Source organism: Mustela lutreola, chromosome 10 (assembly GCF_030435805.1).
Source record: "Mustela lutreola isolate mMusLut2 chromosome 10, mMusLut2.pri, whole genome shotgun sequence".
Classification (NCBI taxonomy): Eukaryota; Metazoa; Chordata; class Mammalia; order Carnivora; family Mustelidae; genus Mustela; species Mustela lutreola.
Genome location: NC_081299.1, coordinates 25245370 through 25261436, shown reverse-complemented (window position 1 = coordinate 25261436; position 16067 = coordinate 25245370). Strand labels below are relative to the sequence as shown.

Sequence of the window (16067 nt, the reverse complement as noted above, 5' to 3'; positions counted from 1 at the left end):
ATCCTGGACTGCGACCTCTGCTTGTAAGTGGGGATGGCATCTATCTGCCATTCTCACCTCGGTTTTCATCTGTGGGATTGTGGCTAATAGGTTCTTTTCTCTGTAAGATTTCCAAAGTTATGTGTGTCCTAAGTGTGTTCTCACCGCAGACCATGCTTTCTCCACTGTGCTCTGCCATGTTTGACTAAGAGAACTATGGAGGAAACAGTTTCACCAAGGAGGGTCTGTTTTCATAGCTGCTGGCTCAAGACTTGGGGCTTGAAGCTCTCTCTACTTGTATCCCTCCTCCATTCTGTGACCCTTTGGCCAAGTTTGTCATCTAACTTGGTCATAATTACATTGCCATTGGCCCTGGGTGTCACTGGGCTCTGTGGTTAGTGGGGAAGTTACCACTCACTTCTTCTGGAGCTTGGCTTTCTAGGAGAGTCTTGGACTACCCCTCTTGGATTTATAGGTCTTCCTCCAGTCATTTTGTACAAAAGCAGTATTCTAATGACCCCAGGGAAGGCGGGACAAGAACAGGGCTGCTACCATAAGCTGATTAATTCCCATCTTGCCCTTGGAGTTAGGAAGACTCTCCCATAGTCCTAAAGGCAGCTCTCTCAGGTCAGCTGTAAAGTCCCCTGGATCCTTGTGGATTCCTATGGAGGGAAATTCAAACATACTTCCTTATGATCATGGAAAACAGCCACCAGGTGTTTCAGTCTTCAGTGGGTGATAGTCTGAGGTATGACTGGGCTTTGAGTGGCTAGGACCATGGCTGGTTCCATACTCTGTGTGAAGATACTTTATTGAACAGCCTTAGAAATTATGGTAAGGCTCTCTGAAAGGACTCAGGTGAAGAGGACAGGTGCTGCACGCCCCAAAGTACAATCCCAGGAGCACCTCTGAGCCATTGAAGATATATTCTACCTATTTCTTGAATTCCCCTTCCCCATTAGGGAAGACTTAGGCTCTTGGGCTGTGTCACTCCAACACAATTTTTTTTCCGCAGTTAATACCTGTATTTGACCACCAGGATAGTAACCTGCGGGAGTTGATCCCTTAGTTGACTGAGATCTGCTCCTGTGGCAAAGAAAGAATCCTATAAGTATCACTCAGGGATCCCAGGGTCTGGGCATGGGCAGCTGAGGGACCTCACAACAATGAGATGCACGTTTCCTTAGCCCTCAAGGAAGACTGGGTCACTGAGGCACCCACTCTTCATCTCTCATGGCATAGCTCATCAGAGTCCCAGACAAAACTCAAGACTGACAGCATGTATACTACTTAGGTATAGATCTCTTCAGCACCAGGTGCCCCCTTGTAGCTGATAGACTATGTCTCCCTTTATAAGTTGGTCTTCCCATAGAAGGTAACACCAAGCGTAGAAGGTAGTGACCAAGCCCTCAACCATTCCTGCAAATGACTTCTGTCAGGATCTTCTGGATTTGGAGTTACCCTCTCACTCACCCATTGAGGAAAAGAGGGACTAAGGACCAAAGAGCAAACCTTGGTCTGGAGTCTTGCTTAGTTGAGCAATGGGCTATGCTAGGGGAGGAGTGGGGAGATGCCTCTCCTGCCACCTCAGTGGGCTGGCTGAGACTCAGAGATAGGCTAACCAGGAGCATGTGTGGAGAAACAACCATCAGCAGCAGAGCGGGGAAATGCCTTATTTCAAATTCAAGAAAAATTGATTTTATACCTTCTACATGCCCAGGTAGTACACTCAACACCTTGAGAAGCATCATCAAAATGAATCTTCACACAGAGTTGTGATTTAGAAGTTATTAGTCCCATTTTTTTATGCATGTGGAAATAAAGTCAGTGAAGAAGTAGCCTCCCATCCCCCCCACCAAAAGGCATATAACTAGTAAGAGAGAGAAATCAGGCAAACCCAAATTTTTAAGGATTCTCATTTCTTCCAGTTTGGGGATACTGGCTTGGCTTGGCTATGTCTATTTTTCAAAGAATTTATGGTCTGTTTTCAAGGTAAAAGATGAGCCCCAAGAGTATAAACTCAGCCTCTTCCCATGAGTGCAGAGCAGGGACTCTGCCAGGCTTTGTTCCATAAGAGCTGGTGACAGGAGTCCTCAGCCAACAGCTAAAGAGCACATCAGACCCCAGATCAGAGCCTGGCTTTGAATAGGGTCTAAAGGTTAGTGTAAGCACCAGGAATGGTTTGGGCAGGCATTATTCCAGAGGTGGGGCAAGAAGCAATCATGGCTGCAGGCGGGTCATTGTAAAAGCTGAACAGGAGTGGCACTGCCTGTTTAGGCCAAGAACTTAGCCAGCCTCTCAAGAGGTACAGGGAACAGGTTCTGGTTGTGGGAGGCAAGAACTTTAGCACTTATCAGAACCACAGTTTAAGAGCTTCAGTTTAAGATTCCAGCTCCCGAAGGGGATTGGATTGTAAATGGGGAGCTTGAGGCAGAAGCTACCCCCTCAAGTGAGAGAATGTTCTTGTATAAGGGAAATAAAAGGACCATGGTGGGGTGACTATACATTTAGATTTGTTTGGGAGACTATTCCAGTTTGTATCTTGTGTCCTAAAGTAATTATTAGTATTCTCAAAAGTGTCCCAATTTGGGCAATGTATTATGTGGCTACCCTAACCATGACCCAAGAGACTTTATGCCAAGAAAGGTTTTGATCCTCAGTTGAATATTTTGGATGCTGAGGGAATTCTCTGAGCCAAAGGCCTATGAACCACTATGTGACTGACCCCTTCCTACCTCTACATTCATCCCATACTACTTGCCTCCTCGCTTACTCTGTCCAGACTCGCTGGGCCTCTTTCAGATCTTCAGAGTCTCTAAACTCCTTCCTACCCCGGTGCCCTCGCACTTTGCAGTTTACCATGTTGGAATGTTCATTGGGTGTCTGGGTCCTTCTAATCACCTGTTAGCTGCCACCTCCCTAGAGAAGCTTTCTCTAACCGCCTTATCCAAAAGGTAGTCCTTCACTTTCTGAGTTCTTCACATCCCTCTTTATAGTGTATTAGTCGACTTTTGCTCTGTTATCAACAGTCCAAAAATCTCAGTGGACTGTAAGAACAGACATTTATTTCTCATTCATATCCCATGAGGGCTGTGGGTCAGTTACAGCTCTGTGGGGCTTGGCTAGGTTCTACATAGCCTCTCATTCTGCCATCTAGGCTGAAGGACCAGTCCATACATAGAACATTCTGTTCTTGTGGCAGAAGGTAGAAAGTCAAGCAGATAGGGCAAAGCCATCGCAGGCACTGAGTGAGTTGAACCTGGTGTACAGACTCTGTGACTGCAACCAGGAAGAATAAATGAATGGTGGGAGGCACCCACACCACTCAAGAGATATGATGCCTAACAGAGCTTTCCAGGTAGACAGGAAGAGAGAACTTTCTAGAAAGGAAAAAAGACCTGGGCAAGACATGGAGTTAGCCTTGCACATTTGTAGGGCTGTGAGTCATCTAATACAGCTGGGATGTAGGATGGGGTGGGGGAGTGGGAGGGTCTTATCTTAGGTCTTTGAGGGTCTTTTGTGCCCTTTTGAGGAGTTTGGGTTTATCCTCTGTGCAGTAGGGAGTATTTAAAGAGGTCTAGGAAAGGATGTAACATCATGAGAATTTGTGATTTATGAAAATCACTCTGGAGCCACTACAGAGGATGGATTCAAAGGGAGTGAGCTTTGAAGCCAGGAAACCAGGTAGACTATTGCAGCAGGAAGAGGGCCTTAACTTAATAGGGCCATGATGGGGATGTGACAAGTACAAGAGATATTGAAGAGATAGAATGAACTGAAGTTAGTTACTGATTAGATATGGGAATGAGGGAGGAGTTGATATATTTTGCTTAGGTAACTGGGTATTGTCATTCATGGAGATAAGGAATGAGGGAGGCTTAGAAAAATAGATAAAGAATTCAATTTTGGACATGCATTTGAGATCCCAGTGGGATCCTCAGTAGAGATTGTACGTCAAACGGTTCCCTCCCCAGTCTGCCACGTGCAGGAGGACCCCAGCGAATGGAATTTACTTGGGAAGCAGTGGCATAAAGCAGGAGTGGCTGGATGGTGGTAAGAAAAAAGCCAATCACTGAGTGATGACAAGGCTGAAACATTGGCTGACACCAGGGAACATTCCAGACCCTAGAATCCAGAAGAACCAGTTTTGGGAAAGAAGACTTCAGAGTTCAGTATTGAAATATTTAGTTTAATCTGCTGTGACATAATCCAAACTCCTTCTCATGGTCTGAAAGTCCTTTGCCATCCTCTTCATGTCATCTCCCGTTCCTTGTCACTTCAGGGTTCACCTTGCTTCTGCCACAGAGCTCCCCCTTCTGTCCCTCACATGTACCAAGCTCATTCCCCCCATCTGCAGTGGCCTTCCGTTCGATGTCTGGCTCCTTGCTCACACAGGCCATCTCTCCCCTCCTCATTGGAAGTAGGTCACTCCCACTACATTCACTTTTTCCCTTCGCCCAGGCTTACGTTCTGTTACAGTATCAACCTCACGAGAGCTGAGGGCTTGCTTCTCTGCTTTGTTGGTTGCCAACCCATATCCCTCATACCCGGAGCAGTGTTTGGCACATGGCCGGTACTCCAGGGATCCTTGGGCGAGGTGGAGACATTGCCAAGACCACAGAATATACAGCTCTGGGGCTCAGAAGGGTTATCTTTCCAGGGGGCATACATTGAGGGGTCATGTGTGGGGTGGGGTGCCCTAGAGAGGATGTGAGCTAGGGGTAGACGACCCTGAAATCGATCCCTTCATGTTCCACAGTGTGAATGTCAGGTAGAGGAGGAAAGCTTGTGGATGACTGTGAAGGGACGCCAGAACCAGAGGTGGGAAAAGTGAGTGGATGTGATGAAGGACAGAATGGACATGGTTCAGGAATTAGGGGGAGATCAGCTCTGTTGAAGACCCTGCCTGTCTAATTCAGGACACCAGCGTCCCAATCTTGCTCGCCTGGGACCAAACAAACAAACAAAAAAAAGGAACAGAAAACCATGAGCACAATTATTCATGGTTGGAATTAAATCCAGTATGAATTTAAGAGGACATACCGTGTGCACCAGAAACATGTGGCCAGCATCGCCCACTGATCCTAATGCTCCCTTTGGAATGTGGGAGTTTCTGCAAGACGTCCTCAAAGAGAACAACACCTTAACCTAAGGATAAGGGTGAGCCATGCAAGGGTGTAGTTTCACCCCTCCAGCATGTGACTTTGAGAACCTCTCACCACTTCCACAGCCCCAGTGAAGTTCAATGAGAACTTTCGCCAGGCTCCAGTGCCAGAGATGATGTTAAGATAACTCTGATGAACACAAACACACTGAGCTTCTGAGCAAGCCAAAGACATTCAAGAGTGGGTTTGTGAAGCCTCTGCTTCCAGCTCAGCTAAAGCATTCATCAGCAGAGCTGCCTTAGTTCACCAGTCCAGAGATCCACAATGAAGCAAGAACAACCTGATTGGGCTTCTCCTGCTTGGCTGAGCACTGCTAGAGAAAATCGCCCAACCAGGCCAGTGGTTGCTGCTGCAGATTCCCTGGGTGCCCGGCTCGCTGGAGCCTGCAGCAGCATCAGCCCATCCATCTGTGCTTCTCAAGGCAGCCTGTTGTTCTCTTCTCCATGGAAGCTGTCCCCTCACTGCTCCCCTCAAACCCATGAGCAACTCCTGCCTGCACCTGGCACTGGAGAGTGACCTTGCCTCCCACATGGCAGGCAGACAACCATGTTCAAATTGCAAATATCAAAGACACCCAGCCTATAGATGAGACTCCTTCCCATCCTTCTCTGCTTTATAGCAGAGATGTTCACTTTTCTCTCCCATCAAAAAGCAGTCCCCCCTGTAGATTGTACATCCCCTTTAGGCTTTAAATCAGGGATATGCAAACACCTTTGAGCTCAGTAAGAAATACAACGCTGTATACACACTTGCACTAAGTGAAGCAGACGATTTACAAACAGTACTTACCTTCACTACTTACAGTGTGCTCAGATAATTTCCATTCTCTTCCTTTTTTCCTTTTTTCTCTCTTTTTTTTTTTCTCTTAGCATCCAACAACTCAGTACCCACCACATCACTTTCACAACCAGTAATTAATAGACTGTTTCAAAAATCTTGCTATAGTCCTCCTCACCTCCCACTTTCTTAGGAATCTTTTGCCTTATGTGGAATCTGTCCTTGTTCTGTCTCTCCAGCCTCTCCCCATCTGCCGAGTGCTGCCCGTCACCATTTAAATGTCCCTTGGTCTCTCTTAACTTAGAAGTAAAGCTCTTCCTTCACACCCTGCACCACTCTGCCCGTTCTCTAATGCTCCTTTTTACACCCAGACTTCCTTGACAGGATGTCCTCCCTGCTGCATCCATTCCTCGGCTCCCGCTCCCTTGTCACCTGCCCTTTCTGACCTTTGTGTCCCCCACACCCAGAGACTGCTCTCACCAAAGTTGCCAACGACCTCTTGTCATTAAAACCCAAAGGGTGGCTTTCTGTCCTCCTCAGATGCTCCGCTGTGTTTCAGAACAGAGTGTCCCTCCTTCTAGAAACCACTCTCCTGTTTTTCCTCCTCCCTCAGATGCTTGGTCTCCATCTGCCTTGCCAGCTTTTCTCCATTCTCTTGCAAAGTTCCATGCTGTCTGTTTTTCCTTTGCCAACTTGAGAGCTCTGTCGCTTGACGTTTCTGTTTTCCAATAATATTGTACGTTTCCTGCATCTCTGTTGACCAGCTTTATTCTTCTGTTAGTGGCCTCTTAATTTCCTTGGCCCATATTTCTATTTTGAGTGTTACCTTTTTATTGAATTGTTGTTCCATATATGGTAAGCATAGTAAATTTATTTAGAATATATATACTAAATATTAAATATATAGCAAATATTTAACTGTAGTAACCTGCAAATATTTCTCTCTCCCTTTGCTCCTCAGTATTGAGGTTTTGTTTATGGTGACTTTTTAAAATCCAAAAGTTTCTTATTTCTGTAGTTAAAAAATACCATTTCCCATATGATTTCTTGCTTTGGTGTAATGCTGAGAAAGTCCTTCTCCATCTCTGAGATTATATGAATAGTGCTTTTTTTTTTTTTTTTCCCGAGTAGTTCTGTGGTGCCTTGAGTGAGATATGAATCTAATTTTTCCACAACTGGTTAGCCATTTGTCCCAGCATTCTTTATTGATCCATCCACTTCTGCCCTGCCAATGTGAAAAGCCCACATTTTCATATACTAAATTTTTAGATGTCCATGTCTGTTTCTGAAATTTTCTTTTTTGGCCCCATTTCTCTCTCATTTGGAGCTAATACAATACAGATTTTACTATTACAGCTTTAGAATATGTTTCAATATCTGAGTGGGTAAGGCCTCCTTACTGGGAAAAAGTAGGTGTCATAGCTAAGAGCTCGGATTCTGGAACCCATATGACTGGGTTCATATCCCAGCCCATCACCCCTTGCATTATGACTGGGGACAGGTTACTTGACTACCTGGACTCAACTTCTGCACCTATAAAATGTGGACAATAGTATACGCTTCAGAAGGTTGTTGTAAGAGATTGCTGATGGGCATCCCATATGTATTACTCTCATCTCTTTTAGGAGACACTGGCTCTTTTCGCCTTCTTGCAACAGATGGATCTTACAATTGTTTCAAGTTTCAGAAAAAAAAAATATTTGTGTGGGTTGTGCCTGAAATTATGTTCAATGTATACAATGATTTGAGGACAATTGTCATTTTAATAATATGAACTGTCATCCGGAAAAATAATGCGTCTCTCATTTTTATATTTTCTTTTCTGCCTATCAGTAAAGTTTTGTTGTTTTCATTGTATAAGCTGTGTTTGTTCATTGTTGTAGGGCTGAATTTGATTTGCTAACACTTTGCATATGGGATTTCTTTTTACACTGTGGGTATGTTGGTATGTGAGTAGGTGGGTGTGAGTATGTATATCATATATACTGTTTTATGGGAGTATTTGTATCAAAATTAATTTAAACAGCATGGCTATTATGGTGTGTTTAAAATTTTAAAGCTCTAGCCACAAAACCACCTACTCCTTAAGTACATTCCAGCTTTCTTGCATTTTTACACAAGTTTGGTAATTCAGAATTTCCTAGGAAATTCTGTTTTGTCAAGATTTCAAATTTATTATTATGTTATACATACTATTCTCTAATAATTAACATATCTCCTTAATTTTACTATCCTTTATTTATGTATATGTGGCTTCTCTCTTTTTATTTCACGAGAAGTTTCTTATTTATGGGTCTTTCCCATTATTTTTTTCTATTTTTATCTTCACTAAGTTTATTCTCCCTTCTCTCCTTCATCTTGTTCAGTTATTCTCTCTGTAACTTTTGTGTTTCAACATTCATTTCACTTATTTCTCAACAATTTAATAATGAATAAGGCTATGAATTTTCTGTGAAATATAGCTTTGACCTGATATCTTCCTCATTATTATAACTAGTCTGTATTGACAGGTTTCATTTCCTTTTTTAACTCAAGAACTTGTTTAAGAAAGTGTTCTATGAATTTTCAAGTGATTTAGGGATTTTCCTGTATTCTTTTAGTATTGATTTCTAGTTCATTTGCACTGTGAACAGAGAGTATGACCCCACTGTTTTTGCTTTGTGGAGAGGTTTTTGGAGATTTCCTTGTAGTCTAAGATAAAGTCCATTTCTGTAATATTCCATGGGTGTTTGTAAAGAGGGTGATGCTCCCATTTGAAGGCCACATAGTTTCATATAACACATACACACATACACTCATATTATTTTATAGATCCTCTTAATCTTTACTTACTTCTCTTTTTTAAATTTAATTTCTTTTCAGTGTAACAGAATTCATTGTTTATGCACCACCATGCAATCCATGCCCTCCATAATACCCACCACCAGGCTCCCCCAACCTCCCACTCCCCACTCCTTCAAAACTCTCAGATTATTTTTCAGAGTCCATAGTCTCTCATGGTTCATCTCCCTCTCCAATTTCTCCCAACTCCGTTCTCCTCTCCATCTCCCCATGTCATCCATGTTATTTCTTATGCTTCACAAATAAGTGAAACCATATGATAATTGAATCTCTCTGCTTGACTTATTTCACTCAGCATCATCTCTTCCAGTCCCATCCATGTTGATACAAAGGTTGGGTATTCATCCTTTCTGATGGAGGCTTAATACTTCATAGTGTATATGGACCACATCTTCCTTATCCATTTGTCCATTGAAGGGCATCTTGGTTCTTTCCACAGTTTGGCGACCGTGGCCATTGCTGCTATAAAAATTGGGGTACAGATGGCCCTTCTTTTTACTACATCTGTATCTTTGGGGTAAATATCCAGTAGTGCAATGGCAGGGTCATAGGGAAGTTCTATTTTTAATTTCTTGAGGAATCTCCACACTGTTCTCCAAAGTGGCTGCACCAACTTGCATTCCCACCAACAGTGTAAGAGGGTTCCCCCTTCTCCACATCCTCTCTAACACACATTGTTTCCTATTTTGCTAATTTTGGCCATTCTAACTGGTGTAAGGTGGTATCTCAATGTGGTTTTAATTTGAATCTCCCTGATGGTTCGTGATGATGAACATTTTTTCATGTGTCTGATAGCCATTTGTATGTCTTCATTGCTTCTGATTTCAGATTAGTATATTTTTCTCCAACTCTTGTACTTTTCTTTTATTTTCAGCATAACAGTATTCATTATTTTTGCACCACACCCAGTGCTCCATGCAATCCGTGCCCTCTATAATACCCACCATCTGGTACCCCAGCCTCCCACCCCCTGCCCCTTCAAAACCCTCAGATTGTTTTTCAGAGTCCATAGTCAACTCTTGTACTTTTTAAAAATAGTTTATTTGATCTGTGTCAATGCTTTGGGCCATAAAGTATCATAAACATCATATCTTCATTTTGTAATCTATGCATCATCCATTATTTAAATATCATCTTTGGATTTTGGTTTTCTTTGTCAGGACCGCCTTCCCATAATTGAATTATCATTTTGAAAGCAGTGAAGCCATCAAGGACAATGCCAAAAGAGAAGATAGTAAGAGAGGGTTTTCCAACAAGCCCCTTGTGTTTCCTACTCAAGACTGTATCAAATAATGATCTAATATTACAGACAGTAATTATGCACACACCTGTTAATGAGTTTCCCACCTTTGTCAGTTTTCAAAAGTCTGAGCAATGGCAGAGCCCTCTGATTTAAAGGTTTATCCAAGGTTGATATCTGTAAGTATAACTACTTCCAGAGGGGCTAGGCACTTTCTATCCCTCTTTTAACCTGGATGATGGATAATAATGAGATCCAATAACAGCATTTGATGTTTTCCTCTGTTTGGACACTGAGAAGCAAACTCTGCTCTCCAGCAGAAACATTCCAAAGTACCATGCAAACATAATTTTCCAGGGTGAGAAAGATCGGACCTCTGTAAGACAATGCATATTCCCTTCCCCTGCAACAAGTGTAAGTCGTCTCTTAGGGTGCTAGCCTGATCTCTGTAGGACCACACTCTTGTTCTATGAGTGTCGGTTTATGAGCTTCCTCTCTTTCCAAGTTCAAGAAGAAATGTCTGTTGGTAGTGTCTGTAAGACCCTTGACCAAAAACAAGGATTGTCCAAGAGCCTGGTGTGACATTGTAACATCCAAGGTTCTGATATTAATATTAAAACCCCCTTTTTGGGTGGTTTGCATTTGCTTCCACCAGTCCTTCGGAAACCTTGATTGCACATTTAGGATCACCTGGAGAAGCTTTTAGAACCTGTGGATGCTCTGGACCCACTCCACCATATACATAGGAATCTCTGGAGCCTTGGCATTGGTGAACTTTAATACTCTTCTAATGTGAAGCCTGAGCTATCTTGGCCCCTTCCCTTGTTTTTAACTATTCCAAGTTACTTTGTGTAAGTCACTAATGTAAGTTGTGTAAGTCTTGTTCCAAAATGAGGGTTATACTTTACTCAGCTAGGTTAGCCCGTATACATGTATTGTCATAAATAACGTTTTGTCTCTTGTCTTTTTTATTTTTTTAGCATTTACTTTCCATTTCCCCTCTTTATGCCTCCTTGTTGTGTCCTTTGAATTCCATTTTTTGCTAAATTGACTGCTTTCCTTTTTCCCCTTTGGTAATTTTGAAGATAAGCTACTTTATAGTCTATTACTAATTACTCTAAACATCTTTAAAAACATGCTCTAACCTATATTTCTCTAATTAACCACAGAAACTATATAACAGAATTTCTTGCAAGATGAGGAAATTAGCATATCTCCTTGCTCTAACTTTATGCTTTCTATCAGTGTCATCTGCAGAGTTTTACCCTGGGGTTTGGACAGGAATGATATCTTTTATCCTCTCTTCGAAGGAATATTTGTTACGCTTGCATTCTGGTTTATAGCTATGTTTACAGCAATTATTTAGATTCTTTACTCTATCGTTTATTTGCTTGTTCCTAATCTTTTTTTTTTTTTAGTTTTTATTTATTTTTTTAATTTCTATCCAGCGTTCCAATTGTTTATGCACCACACCCAGTGCTCCATGCAATCCGTGCCTTCCATAATACCCACCACCAGGCTCACCCAACCTCCTACCCACCACCCCTCCAAAGTCCTCAGTTTGTTTCTCAAAGTCCACAGTCTCTCATGGTTCATCTCCCCCTCCAATTTCCCCCAACTCCCTTCTCCTCTCCATCTCCCCATGTCCTCCATGTCATTCCCTGTGCTCCACAAATAAGCGAAACCATAAGATAATTGACTCTCTCTGCTTGACTTATTTCACTCAGCATAATCTCTTTCAGTCCCATCCATGCTGATACAAAAGTTAGGTATTCATCCTTTCTGATAGAAGTATAATATTCCATAGTATATATGGACCACATCTTCTTTATCCATTCGTTCAATGAAGGGCATCTTTGTTCTTTCCACAGTTTGACAACTGTGGCCATTGCTGATATGAACATTGGGGTACAGATGCCCCTTCTTTTCACTACATCTGTATCTTTGGGGTAAATATCCAGTAGTGCAATTGCAAGGTCATAGGGAAGTTCTAATTTTAATTTCTTAAGGAATCTCCACATTGGTTTTCTTTTTGTTTTTGTTTTTGTTTTGTTTTATTAAACGTAACTTTCCCACATTTGAGTTCATTTTGATTCATCTCTTGTTTTGGTAGAAAACATCTTTGAGTGTTTTTTTTTTTTAATGAATGTTATATGAATTATATATTTTTCAAGGTTCTTTAACACTGGGAACAATTTCATTGTCTAGCAACTTGGCTGGGTCATTCTATTTTCTACTCTAAATTATTAGGAATGGATCTGTACTATATCTAAGAGAAATGCATTGAAGGTCATGGCCCAGTATGTTTTCCTAGTTTTCCAGAGCTGATTCAGGTATCCACCTGTTTTTCAAACTTTGGTCAATTCTGTTGCTTGGGAGTTGGAATAGGATGGGAACGTGAGGCACATGTATTCACGTCCCTATGTTTTCAGATGGTATCAACCATTAAATACAGTTAACCCTTGAACAACACAGAAGTAGCGGTGCCAACCTCTCCCCCCCAAACCCTATTCAGTCAAAAAATCCACATAGAACTGAACTACTAATAGCCCACTGCTGACCAAAAACCTTACTGATAACATAAACAGATATCTTGTATGTTATCAGTATTATATATTGTATTCTTACAATAAAGTAAGCTAGAGAAAAGATGATGTTATTAGGAAAACCATAAGGAAGAGAAAATGCATTTACAGTACGGTGCTATATTTATCAAAAAAAAAATTCATGTGTTAGTGGGCATGTGTGGTTCAAACCTGGCTGTTGAAGGGTCGACTATACTCATTGATTCATTCAGCAAATATTGATTTTCTGATTGAGCACCTACAATGAATGCACTAAGCATTGTGGGAGCCACTAGGGACTGAGAGGAATAAAACAGACAAGATTTCTACTCTCATGGAGCGTATGTGTATGTTTTGGGGCAAGAGAGGAACAGATCATAAACAACCAAGTGAACAAGATAATTTTAGAGAGTGATAAGTAAAGTTACCATATACAGCTGCTCAAAATGGTGCCCCCGGAGCTTTGCAAGATGGCAACCTACTACGAAGGGTATAAAGAAAAAAGAATAATGTGATAGAGTCATGAAGTAGGGGTGGGGACTCAGGTGATGTTAATTAAATTCTCCTCTGCTGCTAATGCACTTGTGCACATGCTCACAGTGCTTCTGGTGATCTTCCCTCTGAAATCATGGCACTTCTTTTTGCCTTCGGTCTGCCCTGGTGTGTTCTACTGGAAGGCAGACCTTGTGATTTTGACCCTTGGCTTCAAGGTTATTATCTCTGTTGGCTTTGGATTCCTCATGATCTGTGTTAGGGCTTGCAGCTGAAGACAGCCTGGCTGTCCCACTTTAATGCTAATATAATGGTTAGGAGTTGAGAGGTCAATATTCAGCAAATTCTAAGGACACCCCCATGGACTCCACTTTTGGGCCCAGTGGGCAGTTCTGTTCTCATAAGAGGATGTTGAGGGGTGGCTAAGAGCTTGGCCCCTGGAGTCAGTTGGATTTGAACTTGCTGTTACCATTTACTGACCAAGCAACCCTGGCATATTACTTAATCTCTGTGTGCCTCAGTGTCTTCATCTTTAAAATGGGCTACCAGCAAATTGTACTATTGGGACAGCTAAATTGACTAATGGATGACAGTGCTCAGATAGTGCCTGCACTTAGTAACCACCACTAATATGTTATAATAATCACTATTGACTCTATATTGTGTTGCCCAAAAGCTTTTTCATGTCCATCTCTCCCCTTGACTCAGACTCTTTCTATATCTCTAAAACACAAGAGACTACAGCGATAAGACTGAATATGTCTTAGGGGCATGGTTCGCTTTGCGGAATTGGATGGGAGGGCTTTGAGTAGCAGGTTGGAAAAGAGATGCATAATGTAGAAAAGGGAAGGATGGGTAGAGTCAGGGGAAGGAAGGAGAAGCTCAACATAAAGAGTCACCAATTCCTTTGTTTTGTATGTATGTTTGTTTTGCAAGCATGATTTCATTATTGTTTTTTACCTTAGCTTCATTATAATTAATAAGCCAGATATTATGCTAACTTAAGTTTCAATATTATTAACACCAAACATCAATATAAATGTTATAAAGGGATTTAAATGTTTGTCCACATTAGTTTCTACCCTCTTTATACTTTTACATTTAAAAGTGTTTATTATGAGCCTATATCATTTTTGCAGTCAGAAAAATTAAATATTGTTTTCATTTTGAAAAAGTATTACCCCCCAAACCTATTACTCGAAAACAATTTTTATTCAGGGGCTCATGTCCGGTCTTCATCCACGTGTAAATATGTAATAGCTATAATCAGAGATATACATATAATTTTATGATCTACTGTTTTACTTAAAATGATGCTTAACGTTCTTCTTTCTGCAGGGTCATATTTATCACTTTAATGATTTCGTTCAAACAGCATCACATTAAAAGCTATAATTTACCTCATATTATTAGGCTGGCATATAGGTTGTTCACATTTTTTTCTCTGTAATAAAATTATGTCACTATAAACATCTTTGTCCATGCAGCTCTTTTTCTTTTGAATTAATTCCTAGAGATTAGTGAGTCAGAATATTTGAGTAGTTTTGTGGTTGTTGATAAGAATTCATATATTCCCTTCCAAAAGGATTATATCAACTTTACAGTGCAACCGGCAATAAATACATATGAGTTTCCAAGACACCTCAACAATATTGGGCTGTATATTTTTTCTTTATTTTTTTTACTAGTGAAATGGACTGTTTTCATATTAATTCAGTTTTCCTTTCTGTGAATCCTGTGAGCATACTCTTTGCTTATCTTGGTGATATTCTTATGTAGTTATTAAAAGCTCTAATTTAATATTGATATTCACCCTTTGGCATATTTGTTACAATTTTTTTCATTCTATTATTTTCCCTCTTAATTTTGGTTTAGTGTTTGCTTATTTGTTTGTTTTTCCATTTATAGCACTTCCCTTGCCTCAACCTTGTTCCAGGGTCTGTTAGTCACTGGTATGAAAAGTGTTTAAAATAAGGAATTCCAGAAGAGTGTGTCCTTAGGATAAAGTAGGAGAGAGAGCAGGAAGTAGATAGGGCATGGAGATAAGGCACCATCACCTCTTCCCTAGGATTCTTCCAAAGCTTTGGTTTCTGCAAGAGAGTGTTTAACCAGCACCTCCTTAGCGTAGTTTTGTAGCTTTGAGGTTGCCCAAATCCTCAGGACATACCTATGATTAAAGAGGGGAAATGGACTTGGCATGCCTTGACCCTGGTTAATACCCAGGGGATCAACAGCAGTTAAGAGGACCAACTCCTCCATGTCTGTAGTTTGCCAGAGGGACCCTTCCCAGCACCGTGCCCAACATGGAGCCCAGCATGTTTCCCTCCAAGATCTCAGAGCCCAGTAGGTCCAACCCAACCCTGGTTTTACGTTTCTTTCCATTGCTCTTTAGGCTAAGGAAATACACCCCGTGCCAACCCTCTGTAGCCCAGGCAGAACGCCAGGACGCAACCCTGACCTCCGTGGCTCTTCTCTTGCAGTTTCCTGCTTTTTCAACTTCACCAGCCCCTCTGGGGTCGTCCTGTCGCCCAACTACCCAGAGGACTATGGCAACCACCTCCACTGCGTCTGGCTCATCCTGGCCCGGCCTGAGAGCCGCATCCACCTGGCTTTCAACGACATCGATGTGGAGCCTCAGTTTGACTTCCTGGTCATCAAGGATGGGGCCACGGCTGAGGCCCCCGTCCTGGGCACCTTTTCAGGAAACCAGCTCCCTTCCTCCATCACAAGCAGTGGCCACGTGGCCCGTCTCGAATTCCAGACCGACCACTCCACCGGAAAGAGGGGCTTCAACATCACCTTTACCAGTGAGTCCCCACTCTGTCTCCAGAGGACCATCCCTCAGAGTGCTGGCCCCTGAGTATTGTGGGGGGTGCCCGAAGAGAGGAGCACTGATGTGGGTGGGCCAGTTCCAAGGGCTTGGTGGGGTTGCAGGGCCTCAGCATGGGGCTCCACCATGATCAGAAAAGCAGAAAGTCTGGGCTGCTGGCCAGGGTGCTCTTTTCAGTG

At 42.1% G+C, this 16067-nt stretch overlaps 1 protein-coding gene across 1 annotated transcript in view; it reads left to right on the top strand.

Annotated features, from left to right (window-relative positions):
• Positions 1–16067, top strand: part of CSMD2 (CUB and Sushi multiple domains 2) — a 616179-nt gene that overhangs the window by 372846 nt on the left and 227266 nt on the right. The window contains exon 14 of the mRNA XM_059136925.1: positions 15539–15865. Coding sequence (XP_058992908.1) covers positions 15539–15865 — 327 coding nt within the window. The remainder of the gene's footprint in view (positions 1–15538; positions 15866–16067) is intronic.